Source organism: Rhinoderma darwinii, chromosome 5 (assembly GCF_050947455.1).
Source record: "Rhinoderma darwinii isolate aRhiDar2 chromosome 5, aRhiDar2.hap1, whole genome shotgun sequence".
Classification (NCBI taxonomy): domain Eukaryota; kingdom Metazoa; phylum Chordata; class Amphibia; order Anura; family Rhinodermatidae; genus Rhinoderma; species Rhinoderma darwinii.
The window spans coordinates 340713288-340725253 of NC_134691.1; the positions used below are offsets into that span (position 1 = coordinate 340713288).

At 43.8% G+C, this 11966-nt stretch overlaps 1 protein-coding gene across 4 annotated transcripts; it reads right to left on the reverse strand.

Moving 5' to 3' along the window:
* Positions 1-1064: 1064 nt before the first annotated feature.
* LOC142653085 (uncharacterized) lies at positions 1065-9103 on the reverse strand. 4 transcript variants are annotated; one of them, XM_075828790.1, is made up of 14 exons: positions 8516-9103; positions 8371-8400; positions 6581-6691; positions 5244-5396; positions 5084-5140; positions 4791-4832; positions 4251-4550; positions 3788-3844; positions 3493-3534; positions 2974-3252; positions 2503-2559; positions 2245-2268; positions 1625-1861; positions 1065-1357 (listed from the first exon to the last, which is right to left on the reverse strand). In XM_075828790.1, the coding sequence occupies exons 3-13, from the start codon at positions 6667-6669 to the stop codon at positions 1813-1815; spliced, it is 1149 nt and encodes a 382-aa protein (XP_075684905.1). In that variant the 5' UTR covers positions 6670-6691; positions 8371-8400; positions 8516-9103; the 3' UTR covers positions 1065-1357; positions 1625-1812. The 4 variants fall into 4 exon arrangements, with proteins under 4 accessions (XP_075684905.1, XP_075684904.1, XP_075684907.1 ...); XM_075828789.1 differs by having other exon boundaries at positions 1065-1360; XM_075828792.1 differs by lacking the exon at positions 4791-4832 and having other exon boundaries at positions 1065-1360.
* Positions 9104-11966: the final 2863 nt, after the last annotated feature.

An 11966-nucleotide genomic window follows, 5' to 3' on the forward strand; every position in this document is an offset into this window, starting at 1 on the left:
GGCGCGTAAATTACGCCTCATGTGAACAGACAAACGTCTGCCCATTGCTTTCAATGGGCAGATGTTTGTCAACGCTATTGAGGCGCTATTTTCAGGCGTAATTCGGGGAAAAAAAGCCAGAATTACGTCCGTAAATTGGCCGTGTGAACATACCCTAACAGAGGAATCTGTGGCAGCACCTACAGAGGGGACTATGGCAGCATCTACGGAGGGCACTGTGGCAGCATCCATAGAGGGCATTGTGGCAGCATCCACAGAGGGCACTGTAGCAGCATCCACAGAGGGCACTGCGGCAGCATCCACAGAGGGCACAGCGGCAGCACCCACAGAGGGCACCGTGGCAGCATCCACAGAGGGCACAGCGGCAGCATCCACAGAGGGCACTGCGGCAGCATCCACAGAGGGCACAGCGGCAGCATCCACAGAGGGCACTGCGGCACTATCTAAATAGGGGCTGCCCAATCTTGACATGTGTGCTGACTGAGCCGCCAGACAGCATTTAGCGACACTTAAAATGGAAAACTGGATTGTTGAAATAAGCACGTGGAGAAATATCTCAAATTTTAAACCTAGCGCTATTATTATAGTAATGTAGTATTATTATTCTAGTAATATAGTGTTATAGTAGTTCAAATAAGTAATTGATTAACAATAATTTTGTATTGTATCAAATTTGAAAGTAATGCGGCCCGTCACCTTCCCATTTATTCTATATGTGGCCCACTTACCCGGCCGTGTTTGAGACCCCTGCACTAGACATAGCACAGTGTATCAGGTTTTCCTTCACTAGATCCTCGCTGGTTTCCCTGTGGTGATACATTGTACAGAACCCACTGAAGTCAATGGACACTGCCCGTCCTCCACTGCAGTCATGCTCGGCCTGGATAGTTCACGTGTGATCGGATTGTCAGAACGGCTTTACACGACCCATTACATGTCTCAAAGGGGAACAGTCACCATAATGGTCAACTACTGGGAACAACTGCACTCAACCTACAGCTTCCCAGTGCCGATGGGGGAGGGGGACCAACAAGGAGACTCCGCTGAGTAAGGAACAATGAATAATATTTTATTTTCTGCCGTTTTCCTGAAGATTTTCCGTTCTTACAAGTAAAATGTTATAAACTTTTCCGTGGCCGTCCATGGAATATCTAGTAATTCACCATATACCGAGTTCTTGAACGAGGGGCCGAGGGTTTTTGTCTGGAGTCTTTGCTCTATATCCAGGGGGGGGTCAGACTTCCGCAGGATCAGGCTGAAGCTGGTTCTTGTCCCTGCTCGGTGCGGTTACTGGAAGTCGTGGAGAGCGCGATGGTCTCGGTCGGAGAGCGGAAATGAGATTCCGGGGTGGAACAGTCTGCTAGATAAGAAAAGTGCGTTACAAAGTATACAGCTCCACCTGTAAGAGAGCAGCATTGTAGATTTACTTCCTTCATCTGATACTGAGCTGATACTGTAGTCACTACCAGAGCTGCATCCACCAGAACTGGACATCCATTAGCATTTTTCTTATACATCTATAATGTACTGCTGCATTGCATTCTTGGAGATGTTTGGTTTACACTAAACACTAAGTAAATACAATAATGGGAAACCTCCAATAATAATGTTCCAGCCAACAAACCTGTTCTTCAACTGGATCCTCAGGGGTGGGCGATCTAGTACTCACTGCAGGAACGCCCCCGGGTGCGGCTTTGGACAGGGGGGCACTGGACAGCGCTGTATGACTCCTGGTTGTCTGTTGCAACAGACAATGTCCAGAGGAACTTTCTAAGAATTTAGCCTCAGCGACTCCTCACGATGCCGCGCCACTTATTCGATGGTGTCATTGCTGAAGCAGCAGGAAAGAAATCTGAGGAACCTACAGACGATAAACCCAGGGTGAGACTTTCATGAGAGGGAACGGGTCTTGTGGGGACAGCGGTGACTGGCGAGTAGGGTTTAGACTGGGGCAGGGGGATTACTGGGGTTACCACTTTTGGACAACCTTGGGACACGTCCTGGAGAGATGAGCTAATTATGGGGGCCCTGCGACTAGGTGTCCCCACAATCAGGAGGCAAGAGTTGAGGAGCTCTCCAGGAAACTCAAGTGTTCAATTTAGGGCTGTAAATGGCCCTCTAAGGGGAGGTCGTCTCTCGGCTCTATCTAATAGATGAGGATCCTGATGGAGGTGATCCTCCTCTATTACCTTTATTGGCCCTAATAAACAAGAGGAAAGGGGTCGTCCATAGTCTTGTACTTACCTTGGTTGTCTATTCTCTCGGATTCTGCGGGGGAAAGATAAGAATTAATCATCAACTCCTACATGAGGAAACATAAGGGGGATCCTAGTGCCTGGAACATCCCCCCACCCCTGGAGCAGTTTATAAAAAAAAGTTACATTATAATACTCTTTCTGCCGCCACTAGGGGGAGCTCACAGCATGATGATTTATTATAGACTATAATAGGAGCTCCACCTAGTGGCCGCTTCAGGGAAACTGAAGGCAGACGATCACTCACATGTACTTCTCTTTGTTTTTTCTGAGGCACTTAGGTCTCCACCAACTGCGTCTTGTCCTAAAGGAAAGATCCAGAAAAATAAGATCAGCGCCATGTGATGAGTGGAGGACACTTCCCAGGATCAGTCTATAAGGTTATGTGCACTGAGATTGTCATGTGTCACGTTCTGTGGAGACTTAATGAGACGGAGCAGAAAGTGTTGCAAAAAGTATGTGAACCCACCCCCCCCCAGGATACACCCATGGAAATTCAGCTCTGTTTGTTCTATAAACTTACCAGAACCTCTAAACCAACACCAATTCAAACATATTTAAGCCCCTCACATACTCCTGTCTGTGGCCACACATAAAGTTCAATGTGGTACAAGACTGGCGCCCCCCAATGGTAGTTCTCTGTACAGCTGGCTATAGATATTATATGTCTATAATGTCTGCATATAATCAGCTCATTATATCTGGACTGTGCACTCACCTTGTCATGTTCTCAGCGATGTTCTCTTTATAATCTTCTGCCACTTCCTCCTCAACTTCCACCTGCACATCCTCCACGCTTACTATTTCCCCCACTTCCTCCTCTACTTCCTCATCCTCCATGCTTGATATTTCCTCCTCCGTGCTTGATATTTCCTCCTCTGTGCTTGATATAACCTCCTCCACGCTTGATATTTCCTCCTCCACTTCCTCCTCTACTTCCACATCCTCCACGCTTGATATTTCCTCCTCCTCTTCCTCCAGTTCGACTTTTTCTTTGCTATTAGACATTGAACAAAAATTGTGTCATCTATTAACAAATTTAGAATTTTCTTCTTGCCTCTGTTGGGGGAGCAGATTATATGGAGATTGTGGAGTAGTTGTTCTGTATCTCTCTAACATAATGGGATAAACCTAAATAATCCTGTGTGTAATGTTCTGTAATGAGTCGGCGCTAAAGTTTGTGACCCCCCTGGTCTCCAGCAGTTTTAGTTCAGCCCCACTCGCTATATACACTTACATGGTATCCATCATATAAGGAGGGTTTTCCACTGTTCTTATTCTATAATAGAAAAAACAGCTGTGGTTAACTGGCACTGCCCATCACTGCCCATATTCCCCTTCAAGTCCCTCTGTAAGGTATAACATACTGCATGTCTGCCTGGCACCCCCAATGGTAATTACATTATTTACCAGTAATAAATTATATCTACAATCTTTCTGCCGCCACAAGGGGGAGCTCACTGCATGCTGATTTATTATAGACTATAATGGGAGCTCCCCTTAGTGGCCGCTGCAGGTAAACTATCACTCACATGTACTTCTCTCTGCTTCTTCTGAGGCACTTAGGTCTCCACCACCTGCGTCTTGTCCTAAAGGAAAAATCCAGGAGAATAAGATCAGCTCCATGTGATGAGTGGAGGACACTTCCCAGGATCAGTCTATAAGGTTATGTGCACTGAGATTGTCATGTGTCACGTTCTGTGGAGACTTAATGAGACGGAGCTCAAAGTATTGCAAAAAGTATGTGAACCCCCGGGCTACAGCCATGGAAATTCAGCTCTATGTGTTCCATAAACTTACCAGAACCTCTAAACCAACACCAATTCAAACATATTTAAGCCCCTCACATACTCCTGTCTGTGGCCACACATAAAGTTCAATGTGGTACAAGACTAGCGCCCCCCAATGGTAGTTCTCTGTACAGCTGGCTATAGATATTATATGTCTATAATGTCTGCATATAATCAGCTCATTATATCTTGACTGTGCACTCACCTTGTCATGTTCTCAGCGATGTTCTCTTTATAATCTTCTGCCACTTCCTCCTCAACTTCCACCTGCACATCCTCCACGCTTACTATTTCCTCCACTTCCTCCTCCACTTCCTCATCCTCCATGCTTGATATTTCCTCCTCCGTGCTTGATATTTCCTCCTCCGTGCTTGATATTTCCTCCTCCAGGCTTGATATTTCCTCCTCCACTTCCTCCTCTACTTCCACATCCTCCACGCTTGATATTTCCTCCTCCACGCTTGATATTTCCTCCTCCTCTTCCTCCAGTTCGACTTTTTCTTTGCTATTAGACATTGAACAAAAATTATATCATCTATTAACAAATTTAGAATTTTCTTCTTGCCTCTGTTGGGGGCGCAGATTATATGGAGATTGTGGAGTAGTTGTTCTGTATCTCTATAACATAATGTGATAAACCTAAATAATCCTGTGTGTAATGTCCTATAATGAGTCGGCGCTAAAGTTTGTGACCCCCTTGGTCTCCAGCAGTTTTAGTTCAGCCCCAGTCGCTATATACACTTACATGGTATCCATCATATAAGGAGGGTTTTCCACTGTTCTTATTCTATAATAGAAAAAACAGCTGTGGTTAACTGGCACTGCCCATCACTGCCCATATTCCCCTTCAAGTCCCTCTGTAAGGTATAACATACTGCATGTCTGCCTGGCACCCAATGGTAATTACATTATTTACCAGTAATAAATTATATCTACAATCTTTCTGCCGCCACAAGGGGGAGCTCACTGCATGCTGATTTATTATAGACTATAATGGGAGCTCCCCTTAGTGGCCGCTGCAGGTAAACTATCACTCACATGTACTTCTCTCTGCTTCTTCTGAGGCACTTAGGTCTCCACCACCTGCGTCTTGTCCTATAGGAAAAATCCAGGAGAATAAGATCAGCTCCGTGTGATTAGTGGAGGACACTTCCCAGGATAAGTCTATAAGGTTATTATATCGGGTCTGTGCAATCACCTTGTCATGTTCTCAGCGATGTTCTCTTTATAATCTTCTGCCACTTCCTCCTCAACTTCCACCTGCACATCCTCCACGCTTACTATTTCCTCCTCCTCCTTTTCCTCCACACTTGATATTTCCTTCTCCTCCACCAGTTCGACTTTTTCCTTTCTATTAGACATTGAACAAAAATTATATCATCTGCTAACTAATCAATATTTTATTCTGACCTCTATTGGGGGCACAGATTATATGGAGATTGTGGAGTAGTTGTTCTGTATCCCTCTAACATAATGGGATAAATCTAAAGAATTCTGTGTGTAATGTTCTGTAATGAGTCGGCTCTAAAGTTACATAAAGTTTGTGACCCCATCGGCTCCAGCAGTTTTGGTTCAGCCCCGCTCGCTTTATACACTTACATGGTATCCATAATAAAAGGCGCTGTCAATTTTTTCACAGGCTGGTTAACAGGCACTGCCCATATTCCCCTTCATACCCCCCCCCCTGTAACATACTGCATGTCTGGCACCCCCCAATGATAATTACATTATTTACCAGTAATAAATTATATCTACAATCCATGTCACTATATAATTAACCCCTTATCTATCTGGACTAATTTACAGAAAAACGTCGTCGATATATCGAGTCTCTTAGATAAATATATAGAAATAAACTGCAGAATCTATTTCTTTGTACTTCCACACTAATTATACAGCATAATTCTCCTTTATAATAATATATTTTCTACATATGGTGGGACTACTCCTGTGTCACCTCGTAAGGAAGACGCTTATATTCTCTTATTATTCTATAATATAATTACCCTACTGGTATCTCAGATTTGTTCACACTCCACCACCACCAGTTGGAGTAATACAATGAGAAACATGAAATATACAGCTTAGGAATATTCTCATCCATATAAATAATACAATTGGTCGTCACTTCTGAAAACTCATTTTCATAGTAACAACCAATCAGATCACTGCATTTATATGTATGAAGTTCAGCGACTGTATGAAGGTTTCCCTGTTTTCCTGATGAATGAGATCATTGGGGCTCTATGTCCTATGTAACATATTGATAGAATTTGTGGCCTTTTTACTTTGGAGGTTGCAGATTTATCAAAACTAGTGTAAAGTGAAGGAGGAGCAGTTCTGATTGCAACGCTCATTTTTCTAAGGCCCATTGGAAAATTAAGATGTGACCTGATTGGTTGTTATGGGCAACGGCACAACTTTTACTTTGCACTAGTTATGATAATGCAGTTAAATCAACGTCCTGACTCCTTACACAATACTTTACAGGGATATACATACAGCAATAACTGAAAGTCCGTCTCTGTCACTTACGCCTTCTCCTCCGTCTCCACCTCATCTTTGTCATGCTGAATGTTGATCTCCTCCACCTCCTCCGTCTCCTCCACCTCCTTCTCCATCATCTCTGTTTCACTTCTCTCAATACTAGGGGTAAATAAGACAGTGAGAGTCCAGAACATACTCTATGTGCTCTACAAATGTATAAATAAGGAAAATCTACTTAAGATCAGACAGTAATTTAGAAGTGAGTGATGAACTACTCTAATTAACCAGACCCCTCCTCAACTTGAATACGCATCTCAAGACCTGAACCTAGAACTAAAACCCCCTCATCAATACTCATGTCTTATCTACACCTCCAGACCTGTTCATATATCTACTGTATCTACTTACTGATACTTGTCCTCTACCTGGACCGGACCACCAAGACCCAACCTAGAGCAGCCACTGAGGACTTCTACAACACCCAAGATCTTCAGTACCAACTTAATGGTAATAATACCCAACCTGTACCTACAACTCAAGATCTGTACCCACACACAGAGCCCACTCACTGGTATCCGAACCAGAACCCCATCAGTTATAGCAGTTATAGGCGCCTATACCAAGCGGTCAGCTGCCACTTATCAAATAGCGCTGATTTACAGGATACACCAGTCCCCAGCACGACTCAGTGTCTGATGAAGGTCGATTGTGATCGAAATGTCGCACCAAGCCACTGGCATTTACTAAATAAAAATTAAAAAATGTCAGCTTCAAAAACTTGTGTGCCGAATACTTCTTTCTATGTGACTTTGGTTGGTACCCTAACCGTGCACCCATCAAGTCTAGCGTGATCTGATCTACTTTGCATATCTTTCTGTTCTGTTAAAGCTTTAAAGCCCCCTTTTTCCTTAAAAAAAAAACAAAAAAACAATCGCAAATGATAAAGCTCTGCCAGTCTGCAGCCACCACTAGGGGGAGCTCACTGCATATGGATTTACAGCTACAATTGAACATAAAGAGACTCTGTCACCAGATTATAAGTGCCCGGTCTCCTACATAATGTGATCAGCGCTGTAATGTAGATCACAACAGTGAATTTTATTTTGAAAAACGATCATTTTTGAGCAAGTTATGAGCAATTTTAGATTTATGCTAATTAGTTTCTTAATAGACAACTGGGCGTGTTTTTACTTTTGACCAACTGGACATTGTACAGAGAAGTGTATGACGCTGACCAATCAGAGACCAATCAGAGACCAATCAGCGTCATACACTTCTCATTGTTCCAGCCCAGCGTGGAACAATGAGAAGTGTATGACGCTGATTGGTCTCTGATTGGTCTCTGATTGGTCGCTGATTGGTCAGCGTCATACACTTCTCTGTACAACACCCAGTTGGTCAAAAGTAAAAATACTCCCAGTTAGTCATTAAGAAACGAATTACCATAAATCTAAAATTGCCCATGACTTGCTCAAAAGTTGTCGTTTTTCAAAATAAAAACCATTCCTATTATCTACATTACAGCGCCGATCACATTATGTAGGAGACAGGGGGGCACTTATAATCTGGTGACAGAGCCTCTTTAATAGGAGCTGTGTACAGTGAGCTCCCCCTAGTGGCGGCTGCAGGAAAATGATATTACCCTATGTCAAGTAGTAGGAGGGAAGTTCAGGGGTGGGCCCCTCTCACTATGGGCCCCCTGGCAGTGGCATGTCTCTATGTAATGTGCGTCACTAATAATGTTGGTCCATACAGTGAAGATGAGAATGTCCTCTGGTTAGAAGCAGCTTCTGAGCGTTATCAGACACATTGTACATTTACTGTAAAGATGGATTTACCTGATTCTCTGTAATTCACCAACTCTAAACCTGCAAAAGAGGGAAAAGTCAGGGTTTTCCTCAGAAGTGACCATCGCTGAAGAGGACGAGACGTGATAGAAGATAATGAAGGACACAACAGGAGCCACAGACACAGCGGACTTACCTGACACCAACAACTACAACCCTCAAAGGAGTGTCAGCTCTGCAGCTCCTTATATAATGTGAGTGATGTCATAATATGCAGGGGCGGAGCCAACATCTACAACATTCCGTGACATCTTGAGCAGCAGAAACTGTTATTTAAAGGGACGGTACAAGGCCGAGCAGCCAATCCAATTCTATATAGAGGAAATGTTCTCTAAATTCGCCCCCTTAGCCCCTGAAGCCTTGGAGAAGGGGAGACAATGGTTTTATTTCTATACAATGTCATTCTGGAGTCATTTCTACTGATTATAACACTGATACATCCAGGACGATCACTCGTATATATGGGGTCTGTATTATTGGGATATAACATTACACTGGACTGGATGATGGGTGGAGGACAGGATGGACTGATAATGTGTATATAGCAGGTATATAGGCCTATACATTATAACAAACACTTCCATATAATATTCGGATACTTCTAGACCCGCTGCTGTTTCCCAGATGTGATGAGGAGGAGATTGTGAGACTATTATAATATCCTGCGAATTGTTACTCCTCCTTATTAGGACTTTATCTCTGTATAATCTCCAGCCTATAATATCAATTTACTTCTCTATATTGATACAATTTACTGCTGATACATTGTTATTTGTCGTCTCCATTAACAAGCACCAGAACTGAAAATCTGTAACCTGCCCCTCCAACTGCTGTGACACTACAACTTCCAGCATGCCATCCAGCCCTTCCCACCCTGCACGCGCGCTATATATATATATATATATATATATATATATATATACACACACACACACACACACACACACACACACACACACACACACGCATACACACAGACACATAGACACATACACACATACACACACATACATACATACACACATACACGCATACATGGAGCGAGGGCAGCTAGTCTGTAACATCAGCGCCATACATTACACCTGCATGGCGCTTGCTCTGTAGCGGAGACCACGGCATCAACATCTGACCCTCAAGTGCACTGGCCGGGGATCGAGCTAACTCCGATATTGTTCGTTAAACCCCTTGGATTCTGCGGTCAATAGCATCTGCGGCATCTACACTGCTAGACAGAGTTGGGGGCTTCCTCTACTGCCACATTGGTCCTTCCGTGACTTGACCAGCCGGCTATGGCAGCCGGAGGCCTAACAATGTCCTCTAGGTCGGTCGTGTACAGAAGAATTGTAGACGTCTTAGGTTCCTGAACGCAAAAAAACGAAATGAAAAAGAATACCAGAATTGCTGATTTTGTTTACCCCCCCCCCCCCCCCCCGAAAAACAGAATGTAAAATGATGGTACAAATGAAGAAAACGTAAACTCTTCCTGCAATATTCAAGCCCTCGTATTCTGAGATCCATAAAAAAAAAAATATGGATCTAAGAAAATGGAAACAAAAACGGCAGAAATAATTTTAGGTGATTTTTTTTTGTTCATAAATAGTAAAACAAAAGAATTCTATACATTTGATATCGCCGTAATCACATCAACGTGCAGAAAAGAGTTAACAGGTCAATTACACTTCACGATGAACGCTGAAAAAGAAATTCCAGAATTGTTTCTTTTTTGTTCAATCCGCCCCCTAAAAAATCTAATGGACAGTGATTAAAAAATCGAAAGTATCCCAAAATGGCGCCAATAAAATCTACAGCTTGTCCAGCAAAATCTAAGCCCTCACACCGCTCGATTAATGGAAAAATAAAGCTATGGCTCTTAGATAATGACTACACAAAACAAGTTACAAGTTGCTGCCTCCCTAAGGTAAAGCTGTGGACTGTCAGGTTGTGCTGGGACTTGTAGTTCTACAACAGCTGGAGACCTAAACCAGAGATGCGACCGTTCTGCAGATCTGTAATCATAACTTTTCCTGGTGCAGATGTTCATCCAAAGGGGATTATTCCATAGAGGCGGCTGCTATGGGGCCCAATGAATGGGGAGGGGGCCACAGCTCAGGTTGGCTCCATCATTCCTGTACAGTATAATTCTGCCAAGTGTTCTCCGTCCTCATAGACTTCACATCATTATCAAACAAGGAAGGGGGGAATAGAACCCAGGGTCACCCGGCTGAAACAACCAATGAGTCTCCTTGTATTTAAATGGGGGTTGTGTTGATGTGAACAAGCACCAGGTGGGGGTGCTAATGCGATATATGCTATGGGCCACCTCTCTGTACCCCCCCCCCCCATACTTCTCTGTACTCCCCCCCCCCCCCCCATACTTCTCTGTACCCCTCCCCCCATACTTCTCTGTACCCCCTCAATACTTCTCTGTACCCCCCCCATACTTCTCTGTACCCCTCCCCCCATACTTCTCTGTACCCCTCCCCCCATACTTCTCTGTACCCCCCCATACTTCTCTGTACCCCTCCCCCCATACTTCTCTGTACAATTCTGCAACTTCTTAAATCATAGGAGAACCAGCTCATTACCCCACGTCGACTGTACCGCAGGATCACATCTCCCCGGCAGGACCCCATTTGTAGTGAGGCGCAAACATCTTTTCATAAATTAGTCTAAAATGAAACGTGCCCAAATAAGGAGCAGTTCACGACACATTCTAGCTGTAGACCGTAGTAAATCTGACCCATTCTATACAATTACACTGCGGGGGGGGGGGGGGTCCTAGTGCTCAGCACCCCCCCCCCCCCTCCACCCCTTTAGTGAGAGACGCGGACACATGCGTTATATGATCAAACTTGTTCTGCCTTCAGCCTCCACTAGGGGAACTCATTAGTATTGAGATCTATGGGAGCTGTATAATTCCATAAGGAGAAGGACTTTTGTTTGAAACAATTTGTGAATAAAGTTTCACCTCTCAAGAATCCAAACGAAAACAAGGTGCACTTTTCCATCGGCACTTGATGCTGGTGTTTCTTTGCATTGTATGGCAATATCATGCCAGTATATATCACTGTATAATGTTGAGAAAATGCTGTGCTGGTGATAATTAGCATTGTATGGCAGTATAATGAGATGGATGAGGGTGCTGTATGGTGGTGATATTTGGCATTGTATGGCAGTATGATGAGATGGATGAGGGTGCTGTATGGTGGTGATATTTGGCATTGTATGGTGGTATGATGAGATGGATGAGGGTACTGTATGGTGGTGATATTTGGTATTGTATGACACTATGAGGAGATGGATGAGGGTACTGTATGGTGGTGATATTTGGCACTGTATGGTGGTGATATTTGGCATTGTAGGGCAGTATAATGAGATGGCTGAGGGTGCTGTATGGTGGTGATATTTGGCATTGTATGGCAGTATGATGAGATGGATGAGGGTGCTGTATGGTGGTGATATTTGGCATTGTATGGCAGTATAATGAGATGGATGAGGGTGCTGTATGGTGGTTATATTTGGCATTGTATGACACTATGATGAGCTGGATGAGGGTGCTGTATGGTGGTGATATTTGGCATTGTATG